Source organism: Oreochromis niloticus, linkage group LG17 (assembly GCF_001858045.2).
Source record: "Oreochromis niloticus isolate F11D_XX linkage group LG17, O_niloticus_UMD_NMBU, whole genome shotgun sequence".
Classification (NCBI taxonomy): Eukaryota; Metazoa; Chordata; class Actinopteri; order Cichliformes; family Cichlidae; genus Oreochromis; species Oreochromis niloticus.
Window position 1 is genome coordinate 32,754,947 of NC_031981.2, and position 13,251 is coordinate 32,768,197.

At 38.8% G+C, this 13,251-nt stretch overlaps 1 protein-coding gene across 3 annotated transcripts in view; it reads left to right on the forward strand.

The window, feature by feature from the left end:
* Positions 1–1,691: 1,691 nt before the first annotated feature.
* The window catches only part of znhit6 (zinc finger HIT-type containing 6), a 36,909-nt gene continuing 25,349 nt past the window's right edge, over positions 1,692–13,251 (forward strand). Inside the window, exons 1-5 of one of the 3 annotated variants that reach the window (XM_019347025.2) lie at positions 1,692–1,951; positions 2,408–2,473; positions 4,908–5,014; positions 5,124–5,209; positions 12,009–12,112. In XM_019347025.2, coding sequence (XP_019202570.1) covers positions 1,836–1,951; positions 2,408–2,473; positions 4,908–5,014; positions 5,124–5,209; positions 12,009–12,112 — 479 coding nt within the window. In that variant the 5' untranslated portion in view covers positions 1,692–1,835. The remainder of the gene's footprint in view (positions 1,952–2,407; positions 2,474–4,907; positions 5,015–5,123; positions 5,210–12,008; positions 12,113–13,251) is intronic. The other 2 variants (XM_013275839.3, XM_005457123.4) reach the window with 2 other exon arrangements.

Here is a 13,251-nt window from a genome sequence, read left to right on the forward strand (position 1 = left end):
TGTGGTTTTGTTACCTTTTTTGAATGAAGGACATACTTGTCATCATACTAGAGGACATGATAGAAATGCACTTCACTGTAAAGAGTGGTGGAGTAATACCTCATTATCAGTTTCAGATGTGCACAATAACAGGTTACCTCTGTGACATCTGGACGCAGAGTGTTACTTAAGTAAAAGTTTTCCCCTTAATCATACAACCATAAAAATACACTGCTAAAAGGAACACTTTTTAATCAGCATCAAATCTGGGATATTAATCTGGTCAGGTAAGTAGCAGAGGGGGTTTCAGCTGCTTTGATGCCCCACTAGTGTGCCTGTTGTTAATTTCATTAACACTTGCATTTGCATTTGCCATAGAATACCAGAATTGGCACCTCATGTTTTTTACAGTTAAGATTAGGTTTACCTTGAGCATGTCTGCCAGACATAAAAGGGTCTGGAGAAACTGTAAAGAGTGTTAGGCTGCCTGTAACATCGTCTGACATCTCGACACATCTGCCATTAGATATTAGGACGAAATCCTTGGAGCCATTGTCAGACCCTATACTGGTGCAGTGAGTCCTGGCTTCCTGCTGGTGCACAACAATGTGGTGAGAGTAAGCAGGCAGTTCCTGGAAGATGAATGAATCAATATCATTGCCTGGCCCCCACGCTTGCCTGACCTAAATCCAATAGAACAGCTCTGGAAGTTCTGTCAGTTTATATCAGGTTGCTTCTCACACTGTTCAGCAGCTCAGTCATGTCCTGGTCCAGATCTGAGTGAAGCTCCTCCACGGTACCATCTGTCATGCCATTAGGAGCATGCTCTGATGTTTTCAGCGTGCCCAGAAATGGACTAGTCTGCTGTGTCATTTTTTTCACTTTATGGGGTGTCAGTTGATATAGCATCCTTTCGTTCATTTATCCAGTCCAGATCAGTATAAATATCCAGCTTGACGTTTTTCCAATTAAGATCTAATGAGTTTTCAAAGTCTTTATTTAACTTTAAAAACTGACACTGTCATTTTATAAAACTAATTCAATTAATTCACAGTGATGCAGAGGTTAATCACAGTAATAGGATCCTGGGTTTGAATGCAGTGGCCTACTGAGGCCCTTCTGTGTGGAGTTTACATTTTCTTCTTGTGCCTTCTGGTTTCCTCCCACAGTCCAAAGACATGCATGTTAGATTAATTGGTGATTCTAAATCAAGGAGCAAATGTGAGCATGAATGGCTGTTTTTATGTATTGGTCATACAATAGAATGATGACCAGTTCAGGGTGTGCAGGTGGTATAGGCTTCAGCTTCTCTGCGATCCTGAATTAGACAAGTGATTAAGAAGATCGATGGATGGATGAATTCACTTTTCTTTTTAAACTGCTGATCAGTTTTTAGAGGGATGTTGAATATGGTGCATGGGCATGTTAATTCATATCACCCACTCCTTTAATAAACACAGCCTATATAAACACACCTAGAAATCTCGTGAGAAAAACTCAAATAAGTGCTGCATCTTGTGAGAGGGTCTGAGCTCATGTAGCTACTATACTGCCCAGCGACCCATTATTGCTCTTACTTCTTGCATATTCTAATATCCGTGTATATTGTTAAGCTATTTTAAGCTTGGATACATTGGCAGGCACAGAGAACAAAAATAACAACAAACAAACAAACAACAAAAACAGTGCTGGCGAGCTGATCACGGGATGCATTTCTGACGCGCAGACACCGAGAGGCGCCAATGAGCACATTTTCCAACCGGAACTTGTCTCCACGTGCTGGCACCGGGGCGGAAGAGCATTTGTTTTGATCCCGGCGTGTCGTTTCGTCCGCGTGTAACTACAATTCTCCCGTTATGAGCTCAGTAATTCTCCCAACAACACACATAATGTCATCTGCGGAGAACAAAGTCGAAAATGGCAGCACCGAAGAAGAGCAGAGAGGGAAGAAAAGAAAGATGTCTCTTTCCAGGTAAGCGATTTAAACGGACTGCAGCTCAGCCACAAACCTAGGACAATATTTTGCGTTTGCTGTAAAGATTGTTTGCTCAGCTTCACTTTTTAGAGTCGGCATAATCCTAGTATTTGTTAACCGAGTAGCAGATAGATCTGCTGTCACATACAAAATGCTACTTATTGTAATATGTTTGCGCTAGGCAGCTACGAAGTTATCAGGCTATTAGTTAGCTTCAAGTAAGACCACCAACGCCAAACTTTTCACTCTTTTTCTTCTTCGTTTATTAACACTTCCTTTCACCTTTTAATATATATATATGTATATATGCTGGCTATATCTCCTAAAGTTTGTCACACATAAAACATCTTCTGGCTTAACTACTGGTTATGTGTGCGTGTTGAGCACCGTTACTTGTTAACCCCACCTTAACTGTAAACACACTCACAGTTTGACGTGTTGTCTGTCCTGCAGTTGTGGTGTTTGTGGATCAGAGGAGGCCAAGTACAGGTGTCCAGCCTGCCTTACACATTCCTGCAGGTGAGATGAATATCCTCTGATTAAGTGCTAAAGTCTTAGCAGCAAATACACACAAAAAAGACAGTATATTTAACAAAGCTGCTTATCCATAATGTGGTTAAGACTAATTGTGCTTTTGTAATCCACTGGATGACTTCACCTCTTTAGGCCTTTATTAATTCAAAATGTAGAAGTTAATGCTCTTATTCTTTTATCACCTTTTTCCAGGCTGTGACTATTATTGATTTATTGATACTCTTAAAAATTTGTTAATACACACGTATTTTAAGTGGAATAGAAAGTGACCTTATTGTAAAGTAATTTAAAACTGCAACACATTTTCACTTTGTAAAGTGTCCCACTGCTGTTGCATTGTTTGCTTTCACCTAGCAGAGAGCACATTGTGCTGCTATAGAATAATAATAATAATAATGATGTAATAATAGAGCATGGATCCATGGAAGAGGACATATTTCTGCATCTTAATTTGAAATATGTGAACTGAGTTTCAAATACTGTCAGAGAATAAACAGTACTTCTGTATGCATGGGTGTACTGGACAGCATTCATAAGTGAGGTCCAATCACATTTTAACTCCAGCTCTCATAATGTGTTGACTGTGTACAGAAATGGCACTTATTCGTCAACAGTTAATGAGGTATGTGGTGGACACTCTAAACTGTATTTGGGCTGTGATCATTTCATTTCAAATTGCACAGACCCCCAATTCTGAAACCTTTGTCATTACCTCTTTTCCATCAAGGTAGTGCAGTTGAGAAGCAGACAGTTTGACAAGTTGTCCAAAGAAACTCATGACAGATTTAGCGGGCTGTGTCTGGCAGTCATCGGTATACTAGTTGCCAGAGTCTGTCCCATAGCCAATAACACCAGAGGTTTCCATTTTTTAGCCAAGCAGTTAATAGTGCTGTGGTAGTTTCAGCTTTTTGTCATTGGCAAAAAGCTAAATTCTAGATTGAGCATCGCACTGATGGAAAATGGTCCCAACATTTTTGAAGTTAAGTGTTCATTTAATCACATCTCACAATCTTTTTTTATCTATGGTATGTCCTTAATTTATTAGGTCCAAGATTTCATGCAGAAAAAAAGAGACATAACATTTACAATGTCATCACAGACAGAATTTCGTGTTTGTAGTGTTAAAGCTGCACTGGGATAGCATAATTCTGTCTTCCATTTGTTTCCATCGATATTTAAAAAACAGAAGAAAAAAAACGGTAACCTAAGAATTACAATCTTCCACATCTTCCACCCTTACGTGCAGATAAATAATATCGATGACTGACAGATGGCCGTGTTTTTGTTTTTACTTTCTGAACTTTCCTTTGATTCATGTCCAGCATCAGCATGCCTCAGAACAGCATGCCTCACAAAATCTCAATGGTCCGTTGCCCGTTCTTTGAATTCTGTCGATGCTAAAGCATTTACAACTTCACCTTCTAATACTGAATGGTACAAAAATGTCATTGCTAAACATTTCTTTAAGATTTATCTGATGGGGGCTAACAAATGTGCTTTCCACTCTCAGATTGTTGCCTGTTGTTTCGGGCATCATTCAGCATTCCTTTTACATAGTTTCTAGGAATACGGTCTCTGGTATGACTTGGGCCACATATCTGTCTCTCAGCAAGAGTGCGAAAACTGGCCTAGTCATGCTCAGGTGAAATCCCAAGGTTTTTGTGTTTGGTATGAAGGAGTGTAAGTTTTTATATTTAACCCCTTAGATCTCCTTTTATACATGAGTTTTTAAGACTTCTGCATCATCAGTTCAATTCCCCCTAAAAACAAAATAAACTGCACAATGTATTTTTAAGAAAATGCCAAACATGTGTATAGGATTTTCCTGGCAATTATTTCATGGTTCAAGCTTTAAAGGGTTAAGATCTTTCAAAAACCACACTTTATTTCTAATATCTGATATAGTAATAATAATTACTATATCAATTACTATAATAATAATTTGCTGTTGGATGAGACAACAGGGTGATTCACAGAGTTGAGCAGGTGAGATACTGGAACCTAGAACAGAAGTGGAGATAAGAGCTACTGAAATAATCGTTGACTAATCAAAGAAAAAGTGACAGATTAGTTGACTACCAAAATCATCTTTAGTCTTTTATTATTTAAAAATGTCAAACATCCCGTGTCAGGCAGTATTACTAAATATTCCTTGGGTTATTTAAAAAAAGAAAAAAAAGAAACAACAGTACAGTTTGTTTGTTTTTAACATTTTTCTTTGGTTCCCTTTTAGGCAAGGATTTATGGTTTACATTGATTAGCACAATGCTACATTCTGTTTTTATTTACATTTCACACAGTGCCCTTTTTTGAAACCTGTGCTTTTTGCACTATGTGAACTGGCTTAATCATTCCAACCTAAACTCTGTTTAAATAATGAATTGACTGCCTACCATGACTGTCTGTTTATCTTTTGTAGCTTGCTGTGTGTGAAGAAGCACAAGGAAGCTTCAGGATGCAGTGGCGTTAGAAATAAAACAGCATTTGTGACACTGTCACAATTTGATGAAATGACACTTCTCAGTGGTGAGCAGCCTCTTTGCTGGTATAAGTCATTCTATTAATGTGTGTTATCATAGAAATGTGCTATTTTCTCATTTTCATAATTACCATTGGGGCTTTGTCTCAACTGTAGATTACAGGTTTCTGGAGGATACTGGCCGATTTGCTAATGGTGCCACCAGAGACAACCTCGTCCAGGCTCCTCGTGTCACTGTCAAAGTAAGTCCTGCGTTTATAGATTTAGTATGTTGAATGTTGTCTTGTTTTAAATTTTTGGGCATATGCGAGCATTAATCCAGGACATAGTACAGAGAAATTCTTGTATTGTTTTTAGTAACAAACCCTAATAATTGTGGCTCATTCTAGCTAGATGAGATTTCCACTGAATTCAACTCGTACTGCCCCTCAGAGGTTAAGCCCAGTAATAAAATATTTGGGAGAGATGTATACCTTTATTTGTTTTATGATGTTACAAGCATAAAAAAGATTTAAATATGAGTTTTAAATGTTAGTATAATAAATTAAAATAGGGTGAGTTGTGCTATTTAAAATAATGGTGCTTACTAGAACCATATACCTTTATTCATCTTGTCCTAATAGACTGGTTCAATAGTGTAGAGGTTTACATATTTACCTAACAAGCAAAAATTTTAAATCTGGGAGAAGACCCAAATCCCTTCATAAGGAAGTGCGACAGTAGTGAAAAATCTGCCAAATCAAACATGTGGAGCTACCTGCTGAGGAGAATAACAGATAAGCACAGTTTATTGGAGAACTGTTTACGACCCCTGGTGAAACCTCGTAGAAAAGCCAAAACCACTTTAAAAGTGTGGTGCACATACACTTAGTCGACACTTTATTAAATACACTTTGCTAGTACCAGATTGAACCAAGGTGATGGAAGCATTCCTCCAATTCTGATTCATAATTTGTAGCATTAGGCAGCTGCTGCACATCTGTGATGAGAATCTCCTGTTCCACCACATCCCAAAGGTGTTCTATTGATTTGAGATTTGTTGCCTGTGGAGGTCATTTGAGTGCAGTGAACTCATCATCATGACATTGGCGTGAGATAATTTGAGCTTTCTGACATGGCTCATTATGCTACTAGAAGCAGCCATCAGGAAACGCTTTGTCCAAAAAGAGTTCACATGGTCAGCAACAATACACACATGTAAAGATCCTCATTTGATATTCCTCACCGTTACCATCACCAGGCCTCCTGACATCTCATCCACATTAAACGCATGGACTGAACATACGCACACACCCACAACCACCCATAACTGAACACACACACAATAGACAAAACGAACAAATAGCCAACTGTACCGTCATGCATACAATAATAACATTGAACCGTTTTTATATAACTACTGCATAATTTATCCATATATCTCACTGATCTCAACTGCACTACTGTAAATGCTGTATAGACAATCATACTGTACAATACAATAATTATAGTTTTTACAACTGTTTACAAGTGTTTATTAATACTCGCAATTGTATATCTGTATAGTTTTCATATTTCATATTTCTGTGTAGTTTTCATATTTTTAACCATATTTATAACCTGTTCATAGCCTGTACATAGCTTGTACACTCACGACAGCTATAGCTAACATTTAACATACCTATAACAGACCCATATTTTCTAATACATCTATATTATTGCTAGAGCTCTTCTGGATGGATGCAAACTGCATTTCGTTGCCTTGTACTTGTGACATGTGCAATGACAATAAAGTTGAATTCTAATCCTAATTATACCACCCCCACCAGCCTACCCATGACCCCACCTTTCAAATGTTTCAGAAGGAATGTGTGCTCTTCTGCTGCTGTAGCCCATCTGCTTCAAAGTTCAGTGTGTTGTTTTTAGAAATGCTCTTCTGCATACATTGGTTGGAAGGAATGGTTATTTGAGGTACAGTTTCCTTCCTATCAGCTTGGACCAGTATGGCCATTCTACGCAGGTGTGACTTCTCACATAAACTAGGCATTTTCTCCCAGAGAACTGATGCTCACCGAATATTTTTTTTTTCTTTTTTGGACTCTTCTCTATAAACCCTAGAGATGGTTGTGTGGGAAAATCCTAGAAAATCATCAGTTTCTTAAATACTCAGAGGAGCCCATTTGGCACCATCAACTTTGTCATATTTAAAGTCACACTGAGTTGCTTCCATGTGATTGGCTGATTATATATTTGGGGTAATGTGCAGTTCAACAGGTGTACCTAACAAAATGGCCGATGAATGTACCGATACAATATATACATCTTGAAAATCAGCAGTGAAAATAATAATAGTATCAGATCCACATCAGACATATCCAATATCCCATAAGTGTTTTTCTCTTTCTGCTTTTATTGCTTTGCTTGTGTAATTTGTGGCTGCAATAACACAATTTCAACATTTTTTTTCTTCAAACCACCAACATTCTTTTGTGTAATACTTCATACCAGCTATTACCTGTTCTTTTACTGCAACACAGTTCAAGTGGCATTTGATAGCTTGAAGTAATTTGTGTTCTTTTATGGGAAGCAGTCACTGCTTCAGCTGTTATAGATCAATCAAAATAATGAGGCTTATTCTCAGGGAAAGATAAAGGCTTGGCGCATGATGAGCTCTGGGATTTGGGTTTTTCTCCAGAACATTGCAAGTGCGGTAATCTGTTACTGGCCCTCTATATCCGCACCTTTTTAATAAATCTTTTTTACTGTCTCTTACTGCCAATCTGAAGTGATAAAGGAGCCAGAAAGGAAATGCTTGTCTTTTCAAATTTAAATGAGGGCAGTAGGAGTTCAGGCCATCTTTGGTTTGATTGCTATTGAAACTCACACAGCTGTAGTTATTGGTGTAAAACAGATGTTTGGTAATTGGATGTATTTGTACCGTGACAATACCCCTCCCCCAACAACTTTTTCACAGAACTGGAAGGTCAGCCTAGGTTCCAATGTATCTGTTATTTACTAGGAATAGAGGCTGTCTTCAACACCATTTCCTGTTTCCTTGAACAGCTGTTTTGTTAGATGTATGCTGCTGAGATATCTCTTAAAGTCTACTAGCTGTTTGGTTCTACTTACTTTGGGATCTTCATAATGTCTCGAGGGACCCCTCATTACTTTATTTTTCTCTATCAAAATATGAGATGAGATTCTAATAAGCAGTATTTGGTATGACAATCTTTAACGAGCATGTCTGTGAAGGTTCGTAAGCCACTGTGAACGGCCATCTTTGAACAGAGGTGGTGGCTTACGACTCCAACTGTCTGCCATCTATGGCTGTATCCCAATTCAGGGTCTGCAGCCTTAAAGTACACAGCCTCAACGATCCTCAAGGGCCGCGTACTCAAAGACCGCTAAGGCCGGAAGTGCGAGGCTTGTGAAATGGGACGGTCTAGCCTCCGTCGCGCTGCCCAGGTTGCCTAGCAACCATAACACCAACCGCTGGAAACGTTTCATACAGCTTTGTTTGACAGAAATGAAGGAGAACATATTTTGTTCGTGTGTTTGTTCCTACACGAGCTTTGTGTGATTTAATAAGTATCTGAGGCTGAGACCACAGGACTGTAAAACATGATTGTTGGCCTTCAGTTCTGTACTGAACAGTCATGTAAGATTAGCTAGTAAATAACAATTAGTTAATGTTGTTCATGAGACTAAAGTCAGTGTAAATATGATATGGCCAGTATTATAGTTATTATATTAATCATCAGAAGTTTTTACAGCAGTGAGTTTGAACTCTCAAATCAAATCACTTCTATTGTCACATCACATGTGCAGGTACACTGGTACAGCACATGTGAGTGAAATTCATGTGAGTGAACTCTGTGTCAAATACTGAGCTTCAGTAAAGATTCAAGTTGCAGTTTATATTTCCTATCACCTTAAATCTTCACTCAAAGACAAGTACCTTTGACAGTGTATATATAGATGTATTATATATATATAAGAGACAAATATTGTCTGTTTAATATGTTGGCATTACTAAATTTGGCTCAATGCTTACATATATGTGTAAAAAGAAAATGTACGAGCTGTGATAACTGTTTCTGATAGAATGAAGAGTAGACTGATATATGAAATATTCCTTTATTGGGTGAGAAAATCAGACCATGTCATAACTGCTTTAAGTCATACAGAATAAATATCAGAGCCTTAAACAGGCTGACTTCTGCTAAATGGGTCAAACTGGGCAGAAAGTCTACAAACACGTAACATCCTTATAGAATATGATGTAACACTATAGATCAACTTACCTCAGAATACATAAAGCATATAAACAATTACAACAATATGATGCAACAAACACAGCAGTGCTACTAATCCAAAATACTCAAAGCTTCATAGAACTGAAACAAACATTTATTTTTAGCTCCATTCTGCTGCTGATACATTTTAGGTTTCTGAATATTAAACTTGTTGCTGCCTTTCATAGTGTGTAACTTGAAGGCCCTGAGTACTTTCTCCCACACTGAAAACACTGGAATGATAACATTATTTGAACATTACCTAATAAGCCTGATTCAGGACAGACAATTAGTTATTTTAAACTTTCCTAGCAGTCCTTCACAAACAGGGAACAGTCTGTCTATTCTCTCCATCTGTCAGCTGCTGCTGGCTCTTCCTCCTCCTCTTCCTCACACACTGCTGAGTTTGTCCTGGTGGATCATCAGGGGTGCAAAGCCTCACAGATGATGTGCAGCAGTGGGTCCCTCAGTCTGTCCTCACTCTGGACACTTGCAGTCGTCACACATGGAAATCAAATGTGTGATAAGCTGCAGGATTCAAACACAAGTGTAACTTATAAATACATGTTCATACTTTTATTCCACAATCAGAGAGAAAGAAACAGAGAGAGAGTGCAGGACAGACAGACAGGTGACAGTCTCAGGTGTATACACTGCTACAAAACAGCACAAGAGAAGGAGGATTTAGTGTTTGTGTTATTACGAGTGCTAAACAAGAAGAGTTCCAGATGGTACAGTGGACACATGTGTGACTCCTGTGATTAAAGCATCTTTCTTTCAGCTTAACGAGTGAACCGTCAGCTCGTTCAAACACACGTTAAAGTCCGTTTGGCTCGACACCACCGAACAGAGGCAGCAATATAACACAGCCAACATTAACAGTGCAGTGAATCCTGCTTGTGCCGTCATATTCAGGACTGCAAACCGAGCAGCATTCACTGACTTTCAGCTTGTTGTGTTTGTGGATATATGACTGACTTTAATTATCCATAAAATCATCGCATTCTCTGTAAGATTAAGGTCAACTATTGTATTATTATATTTTAAAGGCTTTAAAACCAAGTAAACGCTGAAAGTACAAACATCGCTAATGGCAAATAACTTTGCCGACATGTGGCCAACAGTAATGTTTTAATGTTCCTCATTATTAAACATTTGCACATAAATAAGTGACATCATATTCAGTACTTACGTTTAACAGTTTACTCTTCGGCCGCTCCGCTTCTGCCGTCTGCGGCAAAATTATCCACAGTGACTGCCGCGCTATGAATTGTGGGATATGTTGGGCCACGAAGTCTACACCGCCACAGCCTTAAAATTCAGGGAAATGAAGGCCGCATTTCAGGGCCGCATTTCGAGCAGCCTTTGAATTGGGACAGCCTTCGGCGCGCCGCTGTGACGTAATCGGCCTTAAAATGCAGCCTTTAAGACTGCAGACCCTGAATTGGGATACAGCCTATAATCCAGTTTTGAGATCCCTTCCCAGAGGCCTTAATGCCCACTCACATCCTGGGCTATTTGACCTCAGTAAATCACATGACAGGGTGGGGCTAGGCTTCACAATGGGTTCACCCGATACCTTGGCTGATTGTGACCCACACCTGATTTCACACCTTGGGTCGTCTGATTAGGTAGAGGATCAATAGAAGGTCCATGACCCTCTTGGGGACACTCCCATAGGGCTTAAAATCTGGGACTCTCCGCCAGTTGCTCTTAGAACTGAAGAAGCTTCTTGGATGAAACGTCTTCAAGAAAACTTAAAAGTCCAGATGCTTTTCTTTCCAAGCTCCTTAGACTACAATGACCTGGATGACTGAGAACCATCACAGACATATGACAATCTGTACTCTCACTGTTGTACCCCTCCTCCTTTTGCCCTTTTCTATACATAATTACGATTTGAACTAAAAATGTCAAATTTGGATTTATCCACCCCATGAGACCTGTTGCCACTTGTGTAATTTGGCACACCGCTCTTTTTTCTCCCCGTTTCCCTTCTTAATAATGGCTGTTTGACAGCCTCACTTGCACTCAAACCATTTGTGATGGGTCTTCAGTGAACAGTAGATGGACCAACTGAAGAGCCAGATGCATCTTTCAGGTCCTCTGTCAGGCGCTTGTTGGATTTTTTTCCTATTTCTCCAGGACAGTTTATCATAGCTTTTTTAGTCCTGCCACTTCTTCATTTGTCTTCCACTTTCCTCAGTGTACAATGTGCCAAGTTTTCATCTAAGTGTTATTTGGGAATCACCTTGTTCATTCATTCATACTTTTTGACAGCTATTCATTTCATGGCATGTAGTGAATCTTTTGTATGGTTTATACATTATGTTTCAGTACCAGTTTAACATAAATGTTTATCTACTGTTTATTTGTTGTGTTTAGCCAACCATTATCCACACTTATTAGTTTACAGTTTCAGCTGTTGGTATAGATTTGGCATATTTATTCCCATCTCCTATCCTTCCATGTATCCTGGCTGCAGAAGTACCACCTGGAGAACTTGTACCCCTGCTTGGGAGTCACTGCTGTACAGGGTTGTTCTACTGATGGGGCTGCAACAGATTATTTTAACTTTACATTTTGTATTGTAAATCGTAAATATATTCAATTAATTAAAAACAAGCATTCACATTGAAAACAACCACGTATAATTTTTGCTATTTATGCTTAAAATGGCAATAAATTAATGAGAGTCATTGCTGATTGACACAATTAATCTAACTTTACATTGGAACTATATTATCTTTATTTTTCTGTTCTTCAGTCTAAGAAACTGGCCTCTAATGCCAGGAAGATGAACATCACCCTGAGATTCCTCCCCATCACCTTCACTAAGAGCAGAGAAAACTCCACCTTCTTCCTTACAAAGTAAGTATACACCTGCTCAAATGCAGAAAACATCATTATTGTTATTGTTATATTTTGAATTCTGTTGGATGGAGTTAAATGTCAGTGTATTTTGGAATATATCTAAGGTAAGTTAGTAACCGCTTTCTTCATTTTGTAAAGTAAGGTCCTGTCATTATCTTGACCATAATAAAGTATGTACAGGATGAAGATCTTCCCACACATATCCTATACAGGGTCCAGAGAAAATAAAACAAATGTGATATTAATAGGTAACATAAGTGTTTAGGGGTCTTTCAGAGGAATACCATGAGAAGCCTTACAAAGACATTCAGGCACTGTTGAACATACTGTCTAAGACAGCACTTTAGTGTTTTCTGGTTAAGCCCTGCTTAATCCAAAATGAGCTTCTGATTAGTGCTGTTTTACTTTACCACAGGATGGCACTCTCGTGAAGTGTTTTATCTAGACTTGGCTTTTCACAGGCTTATCTCATGGCAGTCTTGTGCATGGTGATGAATCCTGAATCTCTAACCATGTGTGTGAAAGATTCATCTCCCATGAGAGTCCTTAAATCGTTAATAAAGGAGTTTATAATATACTAAATGGGACATTAAGCTGAGATGATTACCATGATGTTAGAGCTTGCCAGACACAAAGACAGACATGCCAGCTTGTTGCAGAGGATCAGTGGTAACATAGTCCATGCTGGTGGACACCTTACATTTAATTTTTTCCATTCTTGCCCAATTTCTATTGCATGACATGGCTCAACTCGACTCAGTAATTTACATAGTACCCATTCCTGTTTAGATAGTGGGCATGGTAGCATCGCATCAAACTGCTTATAAATCCTTGTAAAGGCTGAAGGAATGGAGGACAAAAAAGACTGCTAAAAGGAAGAAAACTGGAAGGTTTGAGTAATTTCATGTCCCATGTTGCACATCCTATGTTGCACATATGTCGCTTGTTTCTGGCCTGTCAGCAGCCTGCAGTGTTTACATGTTACCTTTTAGTGCTGGCTTACATGGTTTAGAATCTCGACTGAAGCAGTACCAAAAAAATCTTTTGCCAGGTACGATGTGCTTTGCAGTGGGAAACCGAAACCAAATGGCATGCAGGGAGACTTTCAGAAAAGTCTCAGCTTAGTTAATATTGCA